Source organism: Ambystoma mexicanum, chromosome 1q (assembly GCF_040938575.1).
Source record: "Ambystoma mexicanum isolate Mex_15411 chromosome 1q, UKY_AmexF1_1, whole genome shotgun sequence".
Taxonomy (NCBI): Eukaryota; Metazoa; Chordata; class Amphibia; order Caudata; family Ambystomatidae; genus Ambystoma; species Ambystoma mexicanum.
In genome coordinates this window covers 64,429,403-64,455,899 of record NC_090922.1, presented here as the reverse complement: position 1 = coordinate 64,455,899, position 26,497 = coordinate 64,429,403, and the positions used below count along the sequence as shown (strand labels likewise).

The 26,497-nt window shown below is 47.1% G+C and overlaps 1 protein-coding gene across 1 annotated transcript in view; it reads left to right on the top strand.

Moving 5' to 3' along the window:
• Window positions 1–26,497, top strand: part of CYB5B (cytochrome b5 type B) — a 318,557-nt gene that overhangs the window by 249,796 nt on the left and 42,264 nt on the right. Inside the window, exon 3 of the mRNA XM_069635525.1 lies at window positions 8,046–8,072. Coding sequence (XP_069491626.1) covers window positions 8,046–8,072 — 27 coding nt within the window. The remainder of the gene's footprint in view (window positions 1–8,045; window positions 8,073–26,497) is intronic.

The window sequence follows — 26,497 nt, the reverse complement described above, 5'->3', positions numbered from 1 at the left end:
ACTGGGCTTCTCCCTCAATTTCTAGAAGTCCCATGTGATGCCTTCCCAAAAGCTCCAGTTCATCAGAGCTGTCCTGGATGCGTCCTCTGGGAAAGCCTCGCCTCCCGAGGTGAGAGCTCAACACATTCAGCAAATGGTCACCAAATTCCAGAATGCCCAGCGTCTCCTGGCCTTCAATTATCTGAGGTTGCTCGGCCTCATGGCATCCTGGATTTTTCTGATGCCAAAGGCTTATCTGAGAATGAGATCCCACCAGTGGGCCCTCAAGTCCCAGTGGTCTGTTTTCAGGAAAGATGTCGGATCTCCTTCAGGTTCCGAGCAGGGTGGCACATGATCTCCTGTGGTGGGCCTGCGAGGACAACCTTCTGGAGAGGGAAACTTTTGGCAGCAATGTCCAGAGATTACAGTAGTTATGGATGCCTCACTCACGGGGTGGGGCGCCCACACTAGCGATCTGACAGTCCACGGTCTCCATCGGAGTCCAGACTACACATCAAATTTGGAGCTCTTGGCATTCAGACTAGTGCTGAAGGCCTTTCTGCCCACTGTATGGGGAAAGAATGTCCTGATAATGACGGACAACACAGTGACCATGTACTACCTAAAAATGAGAGGTGATGTAGGGTCACTACCACTGCAGAGAGGCAATGCAACTCTGGTTCTGGGCAATTCAAGAAGGAATCTCCCTTTCGGTAGTTCTCCTAGCCGGAGAGGAGAACACGGCGGTGGACGCTGTGAGCAGGCAGAGCAGTCTCCTGTGAGTGGGGAACTACCTCAGGATGTCCTTCAAGAGATCTTTACCCTTTGGGCAACCCCTCAGGTAAATTTGTTTGCGTCCAGTTCAACTGGAAATGCAAGCTGTTCTGTTCCAGAGTTTCCTCAGAGATGAGCTCTAGAGGATGCGTTTGTAGTGGACTGGGAGTTCTCACTCATGTACATGTTTCCTTCAGTCCTCAAGTTATTAGGGGGTTGAGAAAGTTTGAGAAAACCTTAATCCCAATTGCGTTGGATTGGGCCAGGAGGACGTGGTAACCGGATCTTCTGGACAAGTCCATCTGCCCTCCAATTCTTCTCACACAAAAAGAGGACTTCCTCGTGCAAGGGGAGGTTCATGTTCTCCATCCAGAGGTCAAGACCCGCAACCTTCAAGGGGAGGGCAAGGTTCTCCATCCAGAGGTCAAGACCCTCAACCTTCACGCATGGTTTCTGAGAGATTAAGAGACAAGGATTGGGATCTCCCTGAAACCATGATGGAGATTTTGTTTTGGAACCAATTCTGCAGCTGGTGCATAGAGAGGAATGTGGATCCTTTTTAATGCAGCATACCTGTGGTACTGCATCTAGTTAATCTGGTGCTCGAGATTGGCATTATCCAGGGTTATTTTGCAGCACTTGTGATTTCTAAGCGCACGTGTGAGGAAACGTCTTTCTTTAAGATGCCGCTGATCATTCAATTTTTAAAGGGACTCAAAAATGTGTTGCCCCCCCAGTCCCATTTGTGGCCCTGTTTGGGATTTAAATCTAGTATTACATTTCCTTGTGTGTTCTCCTTTTGAGCCTCTTCACTCTTTGCCGTTGATGCTACTGACACTGAAGACGATCCTATTAACAGCTTTAACATCCACACGCAGGATGAGCAAATTGCAAGCTTTATCATGTAACCCACCTTTTACAAAGAAAAAGTTGTCTTTAGAGTTACATACTTTTCTACCGAAAGTGAATTCTGATTTTCATATTTCACAAAAAATTGTATTGCCAACGTTTTACCCTTCTCCACGCCTTAGTTAGAAAGAAGAAAGACTGCACAGACTAGACCTTAAAAGAGCGCTGAGCTTCTACATCTTTCTACATCCCATGTTTTGCTAAACTAAGGCAGGGTAACCAACTTTTTGTTAGTTACAAGAGGCATAAATTGGGTCTGGCAGTTACTTAGCAGGCATTATCCAGGTGGTTAATTCTATGCATCCCAGAAAGTTATACACTGGCGGGGAAGGAAGCCCAGGTAGGTTTACAAGTTCACTCCACAAGGGGCATGGCTACTTCTTCTGCCTTACAAAGAGGCATGACGATTCAGGAAATCTGTGCAACAGCCACTTGGTCGTCTGTTCATACCTTCACAAAGTACTATTGCCTAGACTCTGCTTCAGGCCAGGAGGCGGGATTTAAAAAAGTTGTCTTGCACTCAATTCATGACAAACACTGGAATGTATTAGTTTCTGAAAATTCGTACTCCCTCCTCCAATTTCATACTGCTTTGGGAGTCTATCTAAAGGTGAGGAATACATGGGAGGACACAATCCATTCAAAGAAGTTACTTACCCCTGGTAATGTTCTTTCGACTGGATGTTCCTCCCACGTATTTCTCGACCCCCCCCGCACCCTCCCCCACCCTCTCCAATCTTAGCCTGCAGTAGAATTTCCCTTGTGTTCCTTGAGCATCTGGTCTCGTTTGACCACACTAAGCTGATTTATCCTTTGGGACGAAGGTGAAAAAACGCAACTGAAGTAATGGGTGCTGTGCGTGCTATTGCGCAGTTCCTGCAATTTATACTATCGATTACGTCAACCTTATGGAGACGGGAGGCCCTAGAGGAACATCAAGTCGACAACGCATGGTGCTGTATGCCAAAAAATGTTTTTGAAGCAGCTAACGCTGGAAAGAGATATATCTAAAGATGAGGAATAAGTGGGAGGAACATCCAGTCAAAGGAACGTTACCAAGGGTAAGCAACTGGTTCCTCTCGTTGGCTAGTGCTGTTCATCTCGGAGTGCTGCCAGAATGCAGTAAGGAGGTATGGGTAGGGCTTAGGGCCCACTGTACTGGAGAGATCACGGCCTCCTCGGCCCTCCAGAGGGTAGTGCCGGCTAGGGACGTTTGTCGCACAGCAACGTGGTCTTCTTTGCATGCGTTTGCCAAGCATTACAGTTTAGAAATTGCCTGTGGAGACGATGCTTCCTTTGGTAGGGCGGTCCTCCAGAGTTTCTTGGTGACTTCCAACCCTCCACCAGCATGCTTTGGGAGTCTGAGGTATCTGGGGGAGAATGCAATCCATTGAAGGAGAAATTACTTACAAGCAATGTTCTTTTTATGGATTCTTCTCCCACAGATTCCTCATCGCCTACACCGCTTGGAAGTTCATGGGTCTCAATTGCAGTCTGTTGTCGCACTTCTATGTGCCGATGAAATGAGGAAATGGCTGCGCGGGTGCACTGACAATTGGTTGCCACTGTTGTTGATGGGCTTTGATTGGCCTTCACCTTAATGTATGTACCCCCTCGCAGGATGAGCCTGGGGGGAGGGGGAGATGGGTTTTGTTTGTTTGTTTGTTTATTTATATGGCGCACCATACCCAGGGGAAACAGGGCGCAGGCAGATAGAATATGCGAAGCTTACAATGTTACAGAAATATACAGTTGAGATAAAATTATGGACATATGCAATTAAGGGTTACAGGAATGAGAAAAATACAAATCTTCACACATAAAAAATATCTATCTATACAAAGGAGTGAAATATACAGATATGTACAGGGGCTGTTTGTGGCGAGAGCAAAGGCCTCAAACAGAAAGTATCAGTATCTATACAGAAGTGTAAAATGTACAAATTAAATGCGGTGGTTGTTGGAATTCAAATGACTGATGAGATTCCTTCTAAAGTGCAAGTAGGGTTGATCGGCTCTCAGGTTGTGTGGCAAAGAATTCCAAAATGTAGCAGCTTTCACAGGGAAGCTGTTACCTCCAATGGTGGAGAGTTTGAATCTGGGAATTATCAGACAGTTGGAATTGATAGTTCTTGTTTGTCTGATGGATGTCGTTCTCTTTACTTTGTCCATCAGGTAACTAGGGGTAGCATTGTTGAGGGCTTTGTGGGTTAGGGAGGCCAACTTTAGTTTGATTTTATTGTCGGTGGAGAGCCATTTGTGTTGGCGTCTGGTAGTGGAGATGTGTTCTCTTTTATTAATGCCGAGGGCAGCTCTCAAGGCCTTATTTTGTAGGATTTGTAGCCTATGGGTAATGGCTTTGTTAGCACCGCTATATAGGGCGTTACAATAATCGAGCCTGGAGAGTATGAGTGCTTTTGCCAAGATCATACAGCTATCATTGGATAGGAATGGTCTGTCTGCTCTTATTAATTTGCAGGTATACGCAGTGGTGGATGCTAGTGAGTTGACCTGTTTAGTGAATGACATAGTGGCATCCAGGTAAAAGCCGAGGGTTTTTACCTCCCTGGATACTTTGATAATGTTGCCGTCTATGTTGAATTCGGCATATTCAAGGCCTAGTTTATTGATATTAGCAGGGGTACCCAGGATGATGAGCTCTGTCTTGTCATCATTCAGGCATAGGCCATGAGATGCCATCCATGCCTGAATGATGAGATACACCCTATTCACCAACTCTCTGTCCTTACTGTGATCCCCTGAAAGTGGGAGGAGAATCTGAGTGTCATCTGCGTAGTTGGTGTAGGTGACACCCAGATGATCCAGATCGTCGAACAGAGGTTTGGTGAAGATGTTGTATAATGTGGGGGAGACGCATGAGCCCTGCGGGACTCCGCAAGTAATAGGAGAGGGGTCTGCTGCTGCTGATGGGGAGAAGACTCTCATTGTTCTCTCGCTCAGAAAGGATTCAATCCATCTAATGGCTTCTGGGGAGAAATGAGCAGCTGAATCCAGGTGTCTGCAGAGGACCTTGTGGTCGACAAGGTTGAATGCCGCGGAGAGATCAAGTAGGAGGAGGAGTGCTGTCTTTCCCTTGTCCCTCAGGTCATCAATTTGGGTCTTCAAGTCAATGAGGGCTGTTTCCGTGCTGTGTAATGGGCGGAAACCTGATTGTCTGGAGCCTAGTAATTTGTGTAGTTCTAGGTATTTTTCAATCTGGACGTAGGCCACTGGGACATCGACAGGAGTGGAGCTAGCAGGCTCCCGTGATCACAATCTAGCAGATGATGGGCCTCAGGGTTGTGTTTGGAAGTTCCCTTCATCGCCCTCGCTTAGTCCCAGCGACATTGCAGGGGCTGGTCAGATGAGGATGCACGTCTGTCTCTTCAGGAGACTAAGGGTAACTAAGGGTAACTAAGGGAAGGGGTCGTAGTGCATTCCTTTTAATATGGCGATCAGCGTTGCGTCCATTGTCTGAGTGGCACGGCCGAGAACGAGTGTTGTCGAAGACTTCTCCTAAAGAGACAGACGTGCATCCTCATCTGACCAGCCCCTGCAATGTCGCTGGGACTAAGCGAGGGCGATGAAGGGAACTTACAAATACAACCCTGAGGCCCATCATCTGCTAGATTGTGATCACGGGAGCCTGCTAGCTCCACTCCTGTCGATGTCCCAGTAGTCAGGCAGGGGGACTTCCGTCACATCTATGATTGGGTTAGGTGGTTCAAGCATGTTGTGCCCGGTTTGTGTGCTAGGACCATGAGCATAATGAGTTTTGGGGGAAAGATGTCAGTTTTCTTACAACTATGGTGGGTGGCACTGCAGATTTTCTCCCGCCCTACCCCCATTATTGAACACTTGACATAGTTTTAAATGGTACAGGATTCCATTTGCTATTTGCAAATTGGATCTTGCCTCATTTACTTGACTGTATAAGCTGATAAACGGCACAAGCTATTTGCGCCTTCGCCTAGGGATAGCCTAGTTAGTTTGAATATGCGGCGCCACCCCTCTTCTCCCCCCCACTCCCCATCCCAGGCCCCTCTTCTTGGTCAAGGGATGAGCTCTGAATGATTCTCCACACAAGAGAATACCAGTGAGAAGGGGGAGTGTTGAACAAGGTGTGCAAGGGGGGGGGGTTCAACAAGTGTGTTTTCCAAATGTGTTCCAATGGGAAAGGGACTGGTGACAGTCCGTCCTCCAGGTGTATGTAAATCCATCAATAAGAAAGCATTAGCAAAGACAACATTTTTGGCTTTTTTGTAAGCAAGAGATTTGAATGTTACACGCACTACCATAATGGAACTGTCTGGCCATAAAATGGCAACAGCTGGCAAACGGTGTTCGGGTGTGGACCAGTGGTCGAAGTGAGCGGGAGCGGTCGGGAGCGGTGCTCCTCTACTTCTTGAAATTACGTTTTACAGCTCCTATACTTTTATTTTAAAAAGAAACCGTTCCGGAATGGTTTCGTTTTAAAATAAAAGTGTAGGAAGACGTTGCAGCTTGTACTTTCAGTGCAATGCACTAAACATTCCCTTAAACAGCAGTTGCAAGAGTTTGGGGATTTGGATTGTGTGTGGGAGGGCACGTGGTGATGTGGTTTGTGGGGAGTGGGTGCAGCCCAGCAAGGAACATAGCTCCACTACTTCTTTTTGTACACTTCGACCACTGGTGTGGACACATTATGGCAGGACCTCGGAAATATCTTAAGAAAAGCCATGACTGTTGGTTTTGACGGTGTTTGTTTTTAACGGGTATTGAGTGCAAGAAATCGATCCAAGGACACACATAGTTTGCAAATCAAGTAGCTGGAGGCCAACTTGTTTTTAGACATTTTTATTATACTGGGAGATAGTTATTGCTGGCTTGATTGCAGCTGTAAACCATGACCTACCCTTAAAAGCACACACCTGACCTCGGAGATCCCAAAGGTGTGTTTTTGGAGGGGACGGTGTTGGGTAGAAATGGCTATGGGCCGCCAGTGGTTGGATCTCCCACCTCGCTTCCCATCACTTACCTTCACTCTCTACGCCAGTAGATTCCTTTTCTATGTAGTGCTAACTGCGCCACTTGCTCCTCGAAACTAAAAGGAAGAAAGGAGAAGATATGTATTGCAACAGGAGACTAGATTTCCGTGTGAAGCTCTGGTGTGGCAACTTCTGAAAGCTTCAGGTGTGACAGAGACAAAACAAGGGGACCGCAGCGGGGAGAGCAGTACTGCTGCAGATTTGGGGAAGTCTCTTGCACCGAGCCGGCACACCTGGAGCTCCGCTATCTACCAACCCCTACCTTGGGCTAATGAGGTTGCTAGTATTGCTGGTAATCACTATTAGTGATGATGGCATTGTGTATTGCTGCGCTGCTGGTGGGTTTTATTTCCAGACTGTCTATATGGTATAAGTATTCTTGCAGCAGTGCGACGAAATGACATTATTTTTCGTCTCTGCTTTGACCTTGTTAACTGATGGAAATGTTTGTCTACATGTGATCTTTGATGAATTGCTCTATTCGGGGTCAGCTCTGCACGTGACTCTGCGGCTCCTTACACTCCCCATCACCACCAGCCTCTCGCACTTCACCCCTGCATGCACTCCTCACTGTTTCCGTCCGGGAGGGCTCCAATGCCTACCAGTGCACCGCACTGTCCACCACTGTCGAGTGCCCACACGATGTGGGGTTGGAGCCCAAGAGGTGCTCAACCCACTGAGCTACAACATTACGTAAAAGATCATTGTAAGTATAATGCAACAACTTGCAATGGGAAGACATTGACCTGAAAATACACTACTTTAAATACTTGATTAACAAATATCCCGCACAGAATGCCTCCTCCCTCACCCCGCCCCTTTCTTCACCTGTCTCGCCCCGCTTTATTGGCAAAGCTATTTTTCTGGGTAGTATATTGAGCATGCATACTTTGACAACAGGAGCATTGTGGTGCTTGGTTTGGGGGTGTGGGCGTGTTTGCTGTGCTTGATAATAGGGTATTACCTGAGGGTAGCATGTATTGGGTATTTTCTGGTCATATGCGCTACTGTTGTGTTAGCAAATGCCCAATGCTCCCACCTCCAAATAGAGACGTGTGGGTAGGTTTATATTGTGCTGGCCGTCTGCGGCATTGTGGCTCATATAATATAGCTGTTGTTTGCTCATAAGGACGGAAGGACACTCCTGCAGCTAAGAGATGTGAGGGGTTGGGGTGGCACACAATTAAGTGTCCCCAGAGAAGAAGTCGTCCTGTTAATGTATCACATCTTGTAAAGGGCCCCATTAAGACTGCTTTGCGCCACGTGCGCGAGTTCATTACTAATAACATGCTTGTTTTCTTGGTTGCTGTTCTTCGTAAAGAAGGTGCATTCTAACACGTTTTCTTTCTTTTGACAGAGTGACCGTAAAAGGCAAGGCTCGAAGGTAAGCATTTCATGACTGTTAAAGATTGTCCAAACGTGTAATATTGGCTGGTGCAGTTTATCTATCCTAACGCCCCTAGGACGCTGCCAGATAGTGGGCATGGCCCACGTCCAACCCGACCTCTCGAACGACCTACCGGCAAGGATGGATGTATTGGCCTGTACTTGGAATCCCTGCAATAAGTAGTTCATGGAACAGGGCGCGCACCCCCGAGCGCCGAGCGCTGAGCCGGGCGGGAATAGATGGCTCCTCGGTGTCACCTTGTCTTGATACCTTAAGCCTAATCTGCTTCAGCGGCAGGTGCCCGTGTCCTCCTGCTCCTGCGCTGAGAAGCTTCGAGAAGGATCGGATTATTCGCGCGTTCCTAACCCTGGCTCCTGTCTGTTAAACACTTGCAGCGTTCTTCTCGTTTCTTGATTCTGTTTGGACACCGTCCCTTGTTTTAGCATGGGGGTTTCCTGTTTCGTTTCTAGCCATAGCTCCCGAGATTCCCCATATCATGGGAATGGTAAAATCCAGCATTGATTTTATATTTTGTATTTTTCACTTTAAACTCGGCACCTTATTTCCCAGAATGCAAATAATAAAACGGGACCAGATAACCTAATCATGCATGCAATGGGGAAACTCGAGAGCTCGGGCCAGTAGTCTACGTCCACGGAGACATTGGGGTAAGGCCCGATCTGCTGTTAGCGGTTTTGAGAACTGGAAACAATGTGTTGATAAAAGCTCTTTGGGCTGGGCCCTACTGATCTTGAGTGCCTGTGTGGTGTATACAACCTCCCCTAGCCCTGGAAAACCTCCAGGGTGACAATGGTGGCTTTAAACGAGTGTTTCTTTAATGAAAGATGCCTGCCCACATGAAGGAAATCCCAAAGAAATAGGGGTGCCCTGGAATATAGACAAACATTGGCAATGGCAACAGTTGTGGCTTTTGTGTAGGCATGGGAAAGGCAATTACCAGGCCCTGCCATAGTGGTGATAATTGACTATTGATGGTAGCGGCTGCAAAATGGTGCGTGTGCTTGGGCATATAATAGCAGTGTCTGGCAAATGCATAATACTTATACGCAAGCCAAATCTTTTGGCTTTGCCACTGCTTGTTTTTAACTGGACTTCACTGAAGGACACATAGTGTTTTTATAAATCAACTGGCTGCAGGCACACCTGGTTTATTACACCAGTAGCACTGTTGCAGCTCAAATTAAGTCATTAACTTTAAGAAGACTACTTAATAAAAAAACACTGGTCAGCGCTTTAAGCACAAAGATTGCTGGTAAGGTTTGATAAACCTAGCTCAAAGAGATCCTAGGAGGATGTGTTTTTGGGCAGGAAGTGGGTTGGAATCGCCATAGGGATTAGCATGACCATGATATGATATGAGTCATTTATAACGCGCCTGTACATAGGTGTTTCTAGGCGCGACAAGACAAGGAAGGGGAGACAGAGGACCAAACAACCGATCTTACTAGGCCTTGTCATTCAGATCATTCAAGTGCGAGGGGGAAAGGGGAGAAGTGCCAGGGGGAGCGAGGGGGCAGAGTGCAATAGGCAAGCTCAAGTAAGTGCTGCCGGTTTGGCCGGCTTTAGGTAAGTGCAAGGAGGCAGGGGTCTGTAGGGTTGCAGATACAGTCCCTAAGTACATGGGAGGCCCAGAGGCAGTGCAAGGGGAGCTGCTGGCCATGAAGGAGCCTGGTGCCCGTTAAGGTTCAGAGCGTGGCCAGGTAATCAGTTACTGCAGCAGACGACGGGTACATCAGCAGGGTAGAGGGAGAGAGAAAGCAGAAGCGAAAAGGAAGGTCTTGAGTTGCTTCCGGAACTTAGGCGGTCCTGCTCAAGTTTGAGACAGACAGGGACCATGGGTAGTCAGTGGGTGGGTAAATAGCCAAACAACCCATACAGGCTTTGTAGCCCCCCCCCCATATACCATTTCTCCCTAGCTGTACTCTAATGCAATAGTTTAAACATATTAGTTAAAAAAGGGCTTTAGTTAAAAAAGAGCTGTAAACGGAGCCCCTTTTATATTTCTATTGCAGACGCTAAGGATGAAAGGGAACTAGGGGTGGACTGGCGTACATGGAACTCTGGAGATTTCCTGCTAGAGATGTAGGTAGAGATGTAGGGAACTCTGGAGATTTCCTGCTAAAGATGTAGGTAGAGATGTAGGGAACTCTGGAAATTTCCTCGCAGGCTTCTGCACCCTGGGCCTCTCTTGTGTGGTATTTCCCAATTTTCTCATAGGAAAAGGGTTGGGCTTGCTGAAAATGTGTAATATGGGGCCACTTAGAAAATTATATCCAGAACCTCTTTTGGTTCCCAGTGCATCGCTCAAGGGAACTCGCCCATTCAAAGGGAAGGAAAAAAATATGGTCACGTGGAGGCAGGAGGGGAGGCTTTTGCAACTCATAATCTCATTGACCACGGCCTCAACCCAGGGATCTAAAGGATGTCAAAACCCAGGATAGTGATGAGTGTGGCTCCTGCAGGCACAACGTAAGGGTGGCAGAGGTGATATCCCCCGTGCAATAATGACATCGTAGAAAGTGGTATCACGCTACCTGGTCGCCTGATGATATCACAGAAATGTACATCTCCGTTGCAAAATGATACAAATAAGATGTTGAGTTGTCAAATAACAAACGACTATGAAAGCAGGCAATAGACTATAGGTGCCAACTATATTTGAAGGAGGGGGCTGCTTCGATATGCCATTGGTGGGGTCATGGCATGCCAGGGGTACATGCAGTTTAAGCCTGAACACTGCCTCCATATGCCCACACCCGCGTAAATGGCCTGTTACTGCCATCTTCTGCCAATTATAAACTCGCACATCATGTATGGCCATTATATGCTAAATAGAGCAACACACTGCCAGGTTCTGCCATCCTATGTTGAGAGTAGTCTCAGCTGCTTACTGCCCATTAAAGCCTCGCATGACCGGTGCAGTCTACGTGCAACTCACATCTCCAGGTGAAGGCACAATATGCCAAGTGCAGTATTAAATGACCCCATGCTGGCATTTAATGTAAGTGAATGCCTCCTTTGCTTGGCCCAGTCACCATCGGTAAGTTGCAGTATCTCGCGTCCAGGTGTGGCCATCATAAGAAACGTGCAACGCCAAGCTTTGGGGCAATCCCATCATATCCCCGATAAGGGCTCCTAGGTCTGTATTCGAGCCATGTCCAAGTGGCCCACAATACGCATAACCAAGTATTGCTTCACAAGTGAAGCGCCGTCCTCAAATACCCTGGTATTACAATATAATGCTAGTGAGTGCTTAATGTACCAGTCATAGATCACCACATGTCGCTTTATATACTTATGCCGCTATGTACGCCCCTTGTCCTGCTCTTGTGCTAGGTTGCAGGCGCTTTACTGATAACCACCATATCACACTACTTCGCTTACTCTCCCCTATACACCATCATTCAACTAGAACACAGCTATGCTACGACACACTCGGCCTAACTGTTCTCATACTAACATGACCCCACAAACACCTCATCATGCTAGTAAGACACAGCTAGCTGAGCACATTCCGGCTAGCTTAGGCGTCTCCTCAGGCCTAACGCAGCCAGAACTCAGTCTGGGTGTCCACGCTCCAGACTGAACACATCCAACTGATTTCTTCAGCACCACACCTACCGCTAAGAAGCAGCTATCGTGATATGATATGATGTGGCATTTATAACGCGCCTATACACAAGTGTTTCAAAGCGCAACAACCACACAGCTGCACACATATCTGGTGCGTCCACGCACCATACGACACACTCTCTCTCTACTGACTTGAACTGCGGTTCCCGAGGGCGTTCAACCTACCAGTGCTTTGAGGTCATACCAATGATACATAAGACGCTATATAAATGCCAAGTAGCATAACGTAACGTAACATAACATGTAAGGTGCAGCCTTACATGTCAATGCCCTGCCTTCATACACAGTGCATCCTCAAATGCTCCAGTAATGACATATAACTGTAACGGCTCATGAGAATTAAATAGTCGTCATATGTAAGGTAGAGCCTGGCATGTTCAGGTTTCGCCATCATGACCTATCTTCCCCTGTCATCACTCGCACCTCAAAAGGGCCTCTTAAACTCCGTTTAGCCACCGCAGTGCAAATCACAGAGCAAATTCTGACTGTGATTTTGTACCTATTAGAATCGAAAAAAAGTGCAGTTTCTAAAAACTGCATTCATACAGATAACACTGCACGTTCTAGAAGTACAGTAAGTACTTCGGAGGTTGCCTCTTGCGTGCAAACATTGCGTGTTTGCCTGCAGCCGTTTTGGAGTGTGTTAAAGGTATTGTGGAGATAACTTTGTGGATTACAGACGGACTCAGAAATAGGCCATTTTTAGTTCTTGCGGTGGCTCTGAAAGCGCTGCCTATAAGCTGAACTGTTTGCCATGGAACGAGCAGATTGGAGAGAGATGAGATGGGAGGAGGGACACAGCCTGTGGGTATTTGGTTTATTTTCCCACCCATTGACTGCCCATGGCCATGCTAGTTCCTCTCCACCCAAAACACACACCATGGGCTCTCTTTGAGGCAAGCTCTGTGGTTTGATGGGGAATTAATTACAGCTAGAAGCCAGCTCCTGGTGTAAAAACAGTCTTTTATTATTATGTATTTATTGAACGCAAACCTAGCAAGCTTCGAGATGCAACAGAGCGCTTTACAGAGGTATACAGCAGTACAGATGCATAACCGAGTGCTTTTCAGAGGTCACAGAACCGATATGCAGCGGGGTCTAGGATACAGAGGGGCACAGAGGAGTGGTACAGCTGTACAGGGTGGAAGCGGTGGACAGCATCTAGCGAGTCAGTTGGCATGGGGACGACGTGATGGCCTACGTGTTGAAAAGAGAGTCCTCAAAGACGTGGGTCTCAAGTTCTTTTCTAAATTGTATGAGCGTGGGAGTGAGTCTGATGATGATGGGGAGATGAGAAGGCTTGATCACTGGTCCTTTCCTTTTTGTGGCAGCATATTTTAAGTCTATACATGTCCTGGCTTCTGGTGGTACGCTGTCCACAGGAGATACTGAGTTTCTTTGTAAGGTTGCTGGGTGATAGCCTTATAGATGATGCAGCAAGACTTGAAGGTGATATGTGCATGCAGTGGGAGCCAGTGAAGGTCGATGAGGGCTGGGGAGATGTGGCTGTATTTGCGTACACCCTTGATGAGGCATGCAGCCACGTGTAGGACACTTCTCTGGGGCACAAGGGAGGACAACGGGAGGCCTTTAAGGAAGTCATTGCCCCATCCAGGTAGGATAGGACCAGTGCTTGAACAGTGGATCTAAAGCTGTCTGGAAGGAGGAAGGGCTTGACCTTCTGCAAGAGCTGATACCAAGCTGTCTGAGTTTGTTTTCATAGCTGTGTGTATCTTGAAGGAGAGGTGTTTGTCGATGTGGAACCGGAGGGACTTGGCGCAGGAGGTGAGCTCAGGTGTGACTCCGTCAGGGGTCATGGTTGATAGCCAGATTTGTATGTCTGGGTGTTCAGTGTTCTTGGTGAAGAGTAGGAATTTGGTCATGGAGGGGCTGAGCTTCAAGTATGCACTGGACGTCCAAGACTGGATCAGCGAGAGGCAGGTATTGAGCCTATGGATGTCCTTGATGGAGTCGATCTTGAGGTATAGCTGTGTGGCTTTGGCGTATTAGTGGATGTGGAAGTTTGTGTGTGGCTAAGAGGCCTCTCGTGGCTCCATGTATAGATTGAAGATCACTGGGGAGAGGATGGAACCCTGCGGGACTCTACAGGCGATGGGTAGCATTGGCGATCTAAAGGAGTCCATCTGAACAAACTGCTGGTGGTTGGCTATGAAGGAATTGAACCAGCGTAGGACGAGGTCGCTGACGCCCATTCGCCAATGTAGGGTCTTCGCGAGCACCTGGTTTTCTGCTGTGTTGAAAGTGACTTATAGGTCCAGTAGAACCAGGAGGCAGAGATGGCTGTCGTCAAGGATGTTGAGGGCGTCGTCAACCACCTGTATGGTTGCTGTCTCCGCACATCATTGATTCCACCTATGGCTGTTGATGATATGACGGGGGGAAAGCAGAGTTTGCCTTTTTATCCCTTGAATGACCCTCAAGGCACCAAACCATAAAGTAGATCCTCCCACATTTTTCCTGCTCTTTTCTTTGTTTGCCCAAAGTAGATTTTGAAAGCAATACTGAGATGAATTTTTGTCGTGGCGTTATTGCAACAGTTGCTCACCTAACATGGAAGCACTTACTAATCAAAGACAAATAGAAAGAACTCCTATTAGGTGAAAACCTGCCTGCTGCTTAAATAACCAGATATGCATTCAGCTATTGGATTACCAATCTGTATGTATGATATGGCATTTGTAACGCACCTATACACAAGTGTTTCAAGGCGTGACATGGCAAGGAAGGGGGAACAGAGGGAGGACAGGGACCACGATCTTACTAGACCGAGTGACATTGAGATCACGCAAGTGCAAGGGAGGGGAAAAGTGCCAGCAGAAAGGGGAGGAGTGCAGTGGTGTACATGGGATCAAAACAATAACAAGTGCGGTCAGCAGGCGCAAGTGCAGGTAGGGGGATTGTAGGGTTACAGATACAGACCAAAGTGCAAGGGTTACCGGAGGCAGTGCGGATGTGCAACTGGGCGGCTAGGGACCTGGGCCCGAATCAGAGGGTAGCCAGGTGAACAGTACAGTATCAGACAGGAAATTTGCATGTGAGAGGAAGAGAGAAGGCAGAAGCAAAGAAGAAGGTGGTGAGGTGCTTCCGGAACCGGAGATGGTTCTCCTCAAGTTTCAGAGAGACAGGGAGACTGTTCCAGAGGGAGGCCCCAGACGAAGAAAGAGATCTACCACCAGCTTGAAGCTTGGAGAAGCGACTGACCCTAAGGGGGTGGAGGAGCAAAGAGCTTCAGTAGGAAGGTATTTGCAAATAGAGTTGGAGGTATTGAGGACCCAGACCCCAGAAGTCCTTGTGGACAATACAGAGGGTTTTGAATGTAATCCCTGCAGCCACTGGGAGCCAATGCCAAGATTTCAGTGGTGGCGAGATATGATCCCTGGGTTTGAGGCAAAGGACAAGTCTCGCAGTCCTGTTCTGGATGAGTTGCAGAGGGCGGAGAGTAGAAGCAGGCAGATTTAGAAAGGGGCTGTTGCAGTAGTCCAGCCTAGAGAGAACCAGAGCTCTAGAGACGGTGAGCTTCTGGGGGAAGGAGAGAAAAGGATGAATACCTCTGTGGAGGTGCAGTTAGTAGTTTGACTCCTTGGAGACGTCAGAGATGTGAGGAGAAAAGGAGACTGTGGAGTGGAAGATGACGCCGAGGTCTTAGCCTCACAGGTGGGAGCAGAAAAAGGGCCAAGGGAGGTCGGCCAGAGAGTGACAGGAAAGGAGGGTGCAGGTGTGCCGATGAGGAGAATCTCCATCTTGCTTGTATTAAGGCAGAGACCGTTGGCGGCACACCACTCCTGGATAGCAGACAGTCGGAGATGAGAGAAGGAGAAGAGGTAGCAGAGGGGAGCCTGAAAACGAGCTCAGTATCAGGCCGAGTATGTTCTTGCATCTGTTCCTTGCACTGAATTCCAAGCATTTGCAAAGCCAGCGGTTTATTTTGTGTTCAGTCGTGTTTTATTTATTTTTTTACATTCGGGGAATGTTAGATTTGGTTTTCCCATTATACGTTCAGGGCTGAGTCCCAAAATACAAAGAACAAACAGAAATGGATACGCATCTCTCGAATTAACATGGATCGTATTGGCATGTGCACGGTAGTAAATATTTACCAATGCCAAAATCATACATGCTCGCAATCGGGTCTCAGTGCCTCATCCAGAAAAGCAACCCCCCCTCTGCACCCCCCAACCATACAAACGATTAATCTTTACAATAAAGGACATGATTTTATTTTTACTTATGACGATGAAGATCTTTGTAAATTCCTTCTTGAAATGTTCAAGGAAAACCTATGCTGCCTTTGCATAAATGCGACAATGTCCTAAGCTATAGGTTAAATCCACTAAAACTTGACTATTGTCTGTAATCTTGGATATAATGTAGGTGATTAATCTCTCACTTCCTTATGTACTTTATGAAGGTTCTAAAAGCAACATTTCATCGAAACAAGATATTAAAGATGAAAACATTCTGCAAGAAGCCAATACCTTCATCGTTTTTTACACCAGTCGATTTATTCCCCAGATGCCAAATTATTCAGGGCCAGTGGTAGGTGCTCAACCCAGCCCAAAATGTAACCGTTCAAACGCACACGCCGGGCCTACCGTGGCAGCGGAGACCCCTGCCCAATTTCTGGGGGGCTATTGTGCTTTCCCATAATGCCGCAGCTACTCTGGCCTATGTCTGATCAGGGGTCACAAAACCGGAGCCAGGGGTATCTCGCAGGGAGCCAGGGGTAGCAGCTGCCACCCCTGGCGGCCCTTAACTGACGTCCATGGGTTGTTTGGAGGAGGGCAGTAAAATCATTGTTTTGTGTTTATTATGATCTATTCCACCATCTAGCACGGTGCTCTTAATGGGCCGCGATGAGTGTGAGTGTCGAGTAAGGCTGGACATCGAACATGTGAAGAAATGAGCATCTTTAGAGCACCCTCAAACGTGAGTACTGTATGCTCCAACAATCACACCATGCAGGCCGTGCTGCTCATGGGGCCTTTCTCCCCATGCTGCTCAATGAACAAAAATTAGGGAGCGCTCCCTCCTCCAGGTGGATCTTCTTTCATTTACGGTTCCAGAGTTCCCAAAAGCACTTTGGTCTATGTGGCCGCTTCTTGGCTCGTCTGTTCAGTAATGTGCTGCAGACCTTTCCCCTACCCCACCCGCACATACCTGGGTGGCATAGCTTGCCTTGTCGGAAAACATGCAGGGAGCGGGTGAGGGCAGAGCAGTGGAATGCGGAATGGACGTGTCCCGCGGGCTACTGTATGAAAGGAAAGGCCCCCTGCAGTGGTCGAACTGCATTTCTCGCCGAACGGATTAATTTGTAGGTGCTTCTGATTCAATCTACAGAGGGTTCTGTTTTTATGGCTTATTTTGACCTCCTTCTGTGTCAGTTACTTTGCGATGAGAGAGAGACTTACACAGGAAAACGGAGTACAAAGAAAAAACAGATGTGTTGTGGAGAAGGAAGCAACAAGCAAAATGATGGATGTGTATATTGTCAACAACGGCATGTTTGGCTCGATTTCTCTTTTTCATTTGTTGTCTGTTTCTGGATCTTTGCCTTTCTGACTCATTGGTTCTTTTTCTCTGGTTGTGATCTGTCCATTTTACTTGCACAAATTCCCATTGTCTCGATGCCTCTGTCTCGCTGTCTGTATCTTTCTCCTGGGGAACAGTGGCTCTGCCTTGTCTTTGTTTTTTCTTTCTTGCTCTCTCCTGCTTTTTTTCTCTGCCCTGCTCTTTTCTCTCCCCTGCTCTTTTCTCCCCCCTTTCTCCCTCCCCCCTTTCTCCCTCCCCCCCTTTCTCTCTCCCCTCCTTTCTCTCTCCCCTCCTTTCTCTCTCCCCTCCTTTCTCTCTCCCCCCTTTCTCTCTCCCCCCTTTTTCTCTCCCCTCTTTCTCTCCCCTCTTTCTCTCTCCCCTCTCTCTCCCCTCTCTCTCTCTCCCCTTTTTCTCTCCCCCCTTTTTCTCTCTCCCCCTTTTCTTTTCCTTACGCTTTTTCTTCTTTCTTCCCTCTTCCTCTGTCCCCCACTATTTCTACCTTCCCTGCCAAACTGCAATACTGCTCCTTTCTTGCTCATGCCAGTCTGTTTCTCTGTTTGTCTTGTTTCTTCCTTTCCGCCCGCTGCATTGTATTTTTTAAGGCACCCTAAAAGATGATACACACTCGCTGTCCTGAAACGCCTGCTGATTTTCCTGGAATTGCCTTGAATGTATTGTGAGTAATGTGGGGCTGCCCTTGCTACTCTGATCAGTTTTTTGTTCTTGGCTCTCTGGGAATGCCCTTCAAGCCGAGCTCAAGGCCCCTGGCAAGGCTTTTTTTCACTCGCTACAGAGGAGGACAAATGCTGCTTTTCCTTCTAACGTGATGTGTGCAGGGCTGCAGTTCACTGATGCCTTCATGGAAGTGTAGAGTTGGAGGGAAGGCCATGGCTCATCATACCCATTCCGCTGGGACTGTGCAGGAGTCCTCACTGTGCTAATCTACCCATGCAATTGCCTTCAACTTGCACCCTTACATAAAATAGCGTCTCAGACAAAATTCGCCCCAATGCATTCAAGTAAACGTCTGCACAGGACAGCAAACTGAACTGTTTTCCATGGAATGGAAATGTGCATATTGGAACTAACAGAACATTGAGGATAATGCTATTAAAGAGGCCATGGATGCTACTCCATTATGATTTCCTTCTAGTGCCCAGAAATAACTTTTTCAGGTGATGGAAGAACTCGCCCCTCTTATGAATCTCTGCTCACGCTAGTGTAGGTTTAGGAAGCTTTCGCTGCATGTTTGTATGTCTCATTAAGCTAAAATCCTTCAGAGTGCATCTCGCAAGCAATGGTAAGCTTTGGTTGGGCCGCCTGTGACGATATAATCTATTTTACTACAGCTTTATTTGACTACCTATGGATGGATAGTGATGGCTGCTGTGTTGGTTGGGGTCTTTGTCTTGACCATCATTGACTAGTTGGGCAAATCCGTCTGCCAAATGTAAAGGTCCCCAGCAGGTTGGTTTTGCCAGCTCAGTCATGGATTCGTTTTGACATGCCCAGCAGGTGCAACTGGTACCATGCTGTTCCCAGTTCGTTGGTTTTATCATTTAATTTTTTAAAAACAATTTGTTGTGTCTAGTTCATACACTTTCACATATTAAAAATTGATTTAAAAACGAACAACTTTAAAACGTACAATACAGTCAACTATTATAAAATCATTAATTACTTATTAAATATTACAGTAAAAGTGTATCATAATTAATTTCTCTTGGAAATTAACTGCGTCCGTACGACATTAATAAGGACAAGCAAGTTTACTTTCCACTAATCTTACTCGGCTTATCAAGCTTGCCATTAGCTACTTCACCATTCCAGACATGAAAGTGCTATGTGCAAGGATTTCTTGCCTGTGTTTAGACAATAGCACCAAAAGGAATAACTTTTAATATGATCTTAATTCATCACAAGGAGGCCTGACAGCTTCATGTAAAGGGAGCCCTGCTCTAGGCATTCTGGCATTCTAGCTTTTAATCCAGCGCCTGTACCTGTTTTTCACAAGTCGAGATGCCAAAAAAACACCCTGGGGATCGAGGTCCGACTTCTTGATTGTTCGGAGCTCAACCCTCATGTTCCTCTTGGACAGCTCTGTCACAGTGTCGTCTTGTGGCATGATTTCCCAGTAAAGAGTAATGTCCTTTTGTGCAAGGTAAGTCTAGTCTTATTTTCTAATATCCATGATTCTGTCCCTTCCGCCGTCAAGCCCATAAGTTTATATATAGACACAGAATTCCGGATTACACATTTCCTGGCTTTCTCTAGGTTTTTCTGTGTACAATTAATTTTATTCTTGCCAGTAGTAACCTCAAGGTCACAACCCTGAATTATTTCCGTAGTGGGCTTCCAACCCTCTATTGTCATGAACTTCAGATCACACCCGTTTTGGACATCCTGGTCCTTGTCTCAACGGGGCTTACATTCCGTACTACTTCCAACATGGCCGTCCAAAGCTGAAGCCCTTGTTCGCACCATGCGCTGAATGCGGCGTGATCTATTTATAGACCACGTCTTCCGCGGCTCCTCGCGTCTCAATGCTATTGCAGAGTAGCCTCAGACGTGTGTTCGTAGCTCGCGGTATTGTTTTCTTGTCCCAGTGCTATTGCCCGCTCCTGACCCTTTCCTCCTTCCTGATTCCGAGCATTAGTAGCCTTTCCCAGACTCCCGGATTCCTGGACTCCGTGCTCCCGGAACTAAACGCAACCTGGAACCAGACGAGACTCGAGCAGCGCTGTTCAAGACCAGGTGCGTTCGCAAGAAGGCAGCGATCGAAGACACCGGCAAACACCGGACCCATGTGAGAAGGGGGGGGAAACTCCTTGACAGTTTGAGACGCCACCCGATCGAACCTAAAAACGAGATGGAAGCCGCTGTGCAGGACTTAATGCGACGCATGCAAGAATTATCAACCGAGAGTCAAAATCTTAAGGCGGAAAACGCCGCGCTCAAACAATTGGTCTTTTCCCGGGATTCTGCTACAAAGGAGGGTGCCCTGTTGGGCGGTATTGTTGACAAGTATGATGGCTCTGCAAAAACACTTCGCGGATTCCTGGATTCATGCCTGGTCCACTTTACCTTTAAGCCCTATTATTTCTCGACTCCTAGGGCTAAGGTGGGTTTCATCATATCCCACCTTTCCGGCAACGCCTTAACTTGGGCAACACCCCTTGTTAACTCCGGCGATGCCCTCCTACACAACTATGATGGGTTCATACAGGCCCTTAAAGGCATGTTTGACCGTCCAGAGCAGGTCTATACTGCCCAAGAACGCTTGCTGGACTTTCAACAGGGCTCCCAAGATATGCTCACTTATGTGACCATATTTAAACAATTGGCTAAGGAAGCAGACTGGTCCTCTGAGGCTAGTCTTACCCTGTTCAGGAGAGGCCTGAACGATGAGATCAAGGATGAACTGGCCAGGGTGGCCAGACCTAATTCATTCCAAGCACTAATGGACCTGGCCTTGCAAATAGGCTTTCGCATCCAGGAAAGGAAGAAATCCAAGGGAAACCCACCCAAGAAGTCCTTTGAGAGCACAGCCAGATCAGACGCAAACCCAAGTCCAGCCCCAGAACCTGAACCCATGCAAATTGGAGCCTTTCGTGGACCCATATCACCTCAAGAAAGATTGAGACGGATCCATACGGGTTTGTGTATGTATTGTGCTTCAGACAAACATTTGGTCAGGGAATGTCCTCTGGCACCTCCTCGGCGTTTGGGAAACGCCAGCTCCCGATCTTAAATGGAACAGGGATTCGGGAGAGAGATGTTTGCTCCACATCAATTCCATCCTTGAACTCTCCTGGACAAAACAGTTTGGTGATACTACAGGCCTTCCTGTCGCCCTCCAAAGACAAAACCTATCCCATTCTGGATAGTGTGAAGTATGGGTGACCTGGAAGGAGACTGCGCCTGATTCTTGCACACGAGACTTATTTTTTTAATTTTATATTTTTTATTTTTTATTTTTCAGAAAAAAATTGCCCTTAACGTTGATGACACGTGTTTCGGTCCTCCAAGGACCTTTCTCAAATCAGGGCTATTGATTAGTCTTATGGTCATGTAAGAGGCCCCTGTCACAAGATGTGAAAGATAAGCTTCCATATATCATTGGGATAAATCCCTGCTGTTCAGATTAAGCGCGTACAATCGCAGAATTGCTACAAGTCTCAAGGGGGCCCAGCAGGGATTTATCCCAATGATATATGGAAGCTTATCTTTCACATCTTGTGACAGGGGCCTCTTACATGACCATAAGACTAATCAATAGCCCTGATTTGAGAAAGGTCCTTGGAGGACCGAAACACGTGTCATCAACGTTAAGGGCAATTTTTTTCTGAAAAATAAAAAATATAAAATTAAAAAAATAAGTCTCGTGTGCAAGAATCAGGCGCAGTCTCCTTCCAGGTCACCCATACTTCACACTATTCAGCAAGGGGTCTTGTACTTGGCTAAACCCCCGACTTGGTGGGACGCGACTTTAAGGACTTATTGGACTACTTTCATTTATGACATTCAGTTTCTTACCACTATCGGATGTCGCCAGTTTAGACCAAACCTTCCAAGCCAAGGGTTTTTTATGACTATCCCATTCTGGTCTTGGTGGACTGCGGAGCTATGGGAATTTTCATTGATCAAGACTGGGTTGTTAGTCATCATATTCCGTACGAGACACGAAGCACCATGCAGCCGGTGGAAGCAATTGACGGAAGACCCCTCTCTTCAGGACCCATAAGCCTGCAGACTAAAGAGATCCAACTTTCCATAAACCATCATCAAGAGCGGATTACATTCGACATCATTAAGTCAGCCCATTACCCCATGGTTTTGGGAATGCCCTGGTTACAAAAGCACAATCCGTATATCAATTGGACAGCAGGATCATTATTCCTGGGCTCAGAGTTCTGTATGTCCCACTCTCTATCCCTGGACCCCTCCTCGGTAACTTCTAAAGAACCACCAAGAGACCAAGAAACACCACTCATGGTTTCCAATATCATACAAGTTCCAGAGGCCTATCGGGGATATGCTGATGTATTTTCTACTGCCATAGTCCAAGCCTTACCCCCTCACAGGCCCGAAGACTGTGCCATAGATACAGATCCCTCAGCTGTAATTCCCTTCGGTAGAATGTTCATTCTTTCCGAACCCGAGCAAAATGCCCTTCGGGAATACCTAGACACTGATCTTGAAAATGGCACCATAAGACCCTCAAAATCTCCAGCGGTTGCTTCGTTGTTCTTCGTTCCCAAGAAGGATACCAAGGAACTCAGACCTTGCCTCGACTATAGAGGCTTAAATCAATGCACCCTCAAGGATCGGTACCCACTGCCCCTGATCTCGGATATCCTGGAAGCTGTGAGAGGAGCCGTAATATTCACCAAATTGGATCTCAGGGGTGCCTACCATTTGATCCGTATCCGGGAAGGAGACAAGTGGAAGACCGCCTTTAGAACACCCTTTGGCCACTACGAGTACCTGGTCATGCCCTTTGGACTAGCCAATGCCCCAGCAGTATTCCAACGTTTTATGGATAGGGTGTTCTCTGATATGTTTTTTCTCTTCGTCATTGTCTACCTGGACGACATATTGATTTTTTCCAAAGACCCTCTGAAGCATGAAGGACATGTTAAGGCAGTTCTACAAAGACTCCGGGAACATCACCTCTTAGCCAAGCCTGAAAAATGTTTGTTTCAGTTTACCTCTGCACTATCTGGGATTTATCCTTAGTCCAGAGCGGATTGGCATGGACCCTTCAAAAGTAAAGGCCATTCTCGCCTGGCCTACTCCCACGTCCGTGAAACAAATCCAATCCTTCCTGGGACTAGCCAATTTCTACCGGAAGTTCATAGCCACCTTTTCCGAGATGGTACAACCCATAGTGGCTCTGCTAAAGAAGGACACCCCATTTGTCTGGTCAACATTACAAGAAACTGCATTCCAGCGTTTGAAGACCAAGTTCACACAAGCTCCCATTTTGCCTCAACCCGATACAAGTCGACCCTTTTTAGTGGAAACGGATGCCTCTAATTACGCTATAGGAGCAGTGTTGAAGCAGAAAATGGAGGACGATTTGGAACACCCCGTTGCTTATCTTTCAAGAACCTTAACTCCTAGTGAATCACACTACTCCGTCCTGGAAAAGGAACTCTTAGCCATTCGCCAAGCCTTCACTGAATGGCGACACCTACTTCTGGGAGCCAGACATCCTGTCCAAGCCCGTGCAGGAACAGTCGTCAGGCACGTTGGGCCTACTTTTTTGCCCAGTATCAGTTCCACATTACCCATGTCCCTGGATCACAGAACCTGATCGCTGACGCCTTGTCTCGCCATCCTGACTACGTGACCACTGAAGATAAGGCATTTCCTAAAATGTTTTCTCCCACAATCTTCGTAGCCCAAGCAGTTGATCTCCGGGAAGAAGTCTGATCGCAAACCCAATCCTCGGAAATATGGAAGGACATTTCAACAAGAAATCACTGGAAATTAAGAGCCAAGGAAGGCTACTTATTCAAGGACAATGCTCTACTCATTCCTACACGGAAGTTACAGCCAAAAATATTAAACCTTTGTCATGACGCACTCCATTCCGGGCACCTGGGTATCACCAACACCCTCCGTTTTATACAGAGACAGTTCTGGTGGCCTAAAATGAAGTCTGACGTACAGCAATACATCCAGGCTTGTATAACCTGTGCCCAAAATAAACATAAAGACCGGCAGGTCTTCTTCTGCAGCCCTCTCTACCCTCTAAACCATGGGAAATTATCGCTACAGACTTCATAGTGGAGTTACCACCTATCCCGAGGATACACTACCATCATGGTCACCATAGATTTGTTTACCCATATGGCCCAATTTACACCACTGATGAAACTACCCACCTCTTCAGAGCTAGCTGGAATATTTCTGGAACACATATTCCGCCTACATGGGCTTCCTTCCAAGATCATATCTGACCGGGGTCCCCAATACATTTCACAATTCTGGAAACACCTATGTCGGGTACTAGGAATCCAACGTGCCCTCTCTTCAGGTTATCACCCCCAAACCAACGGAGCCACAGAACGTGCAAATCGGACCCTGGAACAATATCTCCGATGTTTCGCCACCAAGGTCCAGGATGACTGGTCTTTCCTGATGCCCGTTGCGGAATTCGCCTACAACAACTCCGAACACTCAGCGCTACAGACCAGCCCTTTTTATTGTAGTCCGGGGTTCCATCCATCGGTTTTACCCTCGGTTCTTCCTTACCCTACACCAGTACCTACTGTTGACTCCTGGATCAAAACTCTTATCAACATTCACCGGGAGGCTAAAGAACATTTAGAGAAGGCCAGATTACAGACCAAGAGGTATGCGGATTCCAAGAGAAGACCAGGTCCTTTCTATATGGTCGGTGACCGAGTGTGGTTGTCATCAAAACTACTCCCCCGACACTTGCGACCAAACAAGCTGGCTCCCCGCTACTATGGTCCATTTCCCATGAAGGAGATTATCAATCCTGTCTCATATCGAATCAAGCTACCTGACTTCTGGAAAATAATTAATCCAGTTTTTCACACATCCCTATTGAAGCCCTACATCCAATCTGCTCGAAAATCCAGTAGACCTCCTCCTCTACTGGTTGACAACCAACTGGAATATGAGGTGTCCCGGATTTGTGACTCCAGGTATAAGCGGGGCCATCTTCAATATCTAGTGGAGTGGAAAGGATATCCTCCTAGCGAAAGGACCTGGGAACCTGTTTCAAATATCAAGGCTCCTCGGTTTCTCAGAAGATTTCACCTAATACACCCGGCAAACCTGGAGGGAAAGGCCTTCGGATGAGGCATGCTGCCATGAACTTCAGATCGCACCCCTTTTGGACCTCCTGGTCCTTGTCTCAACGGGGCTTACATTCCGTACTACTTCCAACATGGCCGTCCAGAGCTGAAGCCCTTGTTCGCTCCATGCGCTGAACGCAGCGTGATCTATTTATAGACCACGCCTTCCGCGGCTCCGCACGTCTCAATGCTATTGCAGAGTAGCCTCAGACGTGTGTTCGTAGCTCGTGGTATTGTTTCCTTGTCCCAGTGCTATTACCCGGTCCTGACCCCTTCCCCCTTCCTGATTCCGAGCATTAGTAGCCTTTCCCAGACTCCCGGATTCCTGGACTCCGTGCTCCCGGAACTAAATGCAACCTGGAACCAGACGAGACTTGAGCAGCGCTGTTCAAGACCAGGAGCGTTCGCAAGAAGGCAGCGATCGAAGACACCGGCAAACACCGGACCCAGGTGAGATGGGGGGGGGGAACTCCTATGGCAAGGGTAAGCATGGCGTGATCACTAAATGCATTAACGTAGGAGATAGTTGGCATATTACAAAAGAAATAATCAAGTGTAGATATATTAGTTCTGTTCTTCCAGGTATATTTACCCGGCCTATGGCCAATCACACGCCTATTTAGCATGTAACAGTCCCACTCTGAGAGAACATCCACCCAAGTATTTTTTTTTTGTGTCTTGCAGTTGTCCATTTTTGATGTGCTGTTAGCGTACTCTGTTTTTTTTTTTCTCACAGCAACATTGAGCATTCAAATCCCCTCCTCCTCGCCCCCATTACAACCAACTCGGGTTCACCCATAGTTCTTGCCTCACAAATTACTTCAATAACAGACTTGGTAATAATATCTGTCAATTGGGCTCCGAGAAGATCGTCTACATTTATGATAACTACTTTGTTTTCACTGACCGGATGGCAGAATCTCACAGCCAGCACAGATGGATTTTCTTTATTAAGCGTAATTGTGGATGCCTTCATGTCATTTTTTACTCCAATCATGAGGCCCCCATAGCGATGGTCTTTTTTTGCTAAGACCTGAAACCTCTGATATCCATCTATGATGAGCCTTGAGTGTAACTAGAATTCCTGCAGAAGGAAGACCTTGTTCTCAAGCAGTAATCTCAACAACCCCTCTATGTCAAGAAGGTGAGTGAAGCCCTGCGTATTCCATGTGCTAATATACCAATTGCAATGTTTTACTGGGGCTCTGTTTTTGTTATTCTTTATCAACCAAGTCAACACTCCCAATATATTCTCTTGTAAAGAATTGGGGCTTTTCTTGTTCCCCACACCTTTACCGGACGACTTAAAGTTCTCTCATAAGGCCTCCATAACTGATGGCAGACATGCCCTGTGAGGACAGATCTCCACTACAGCATCTAGTT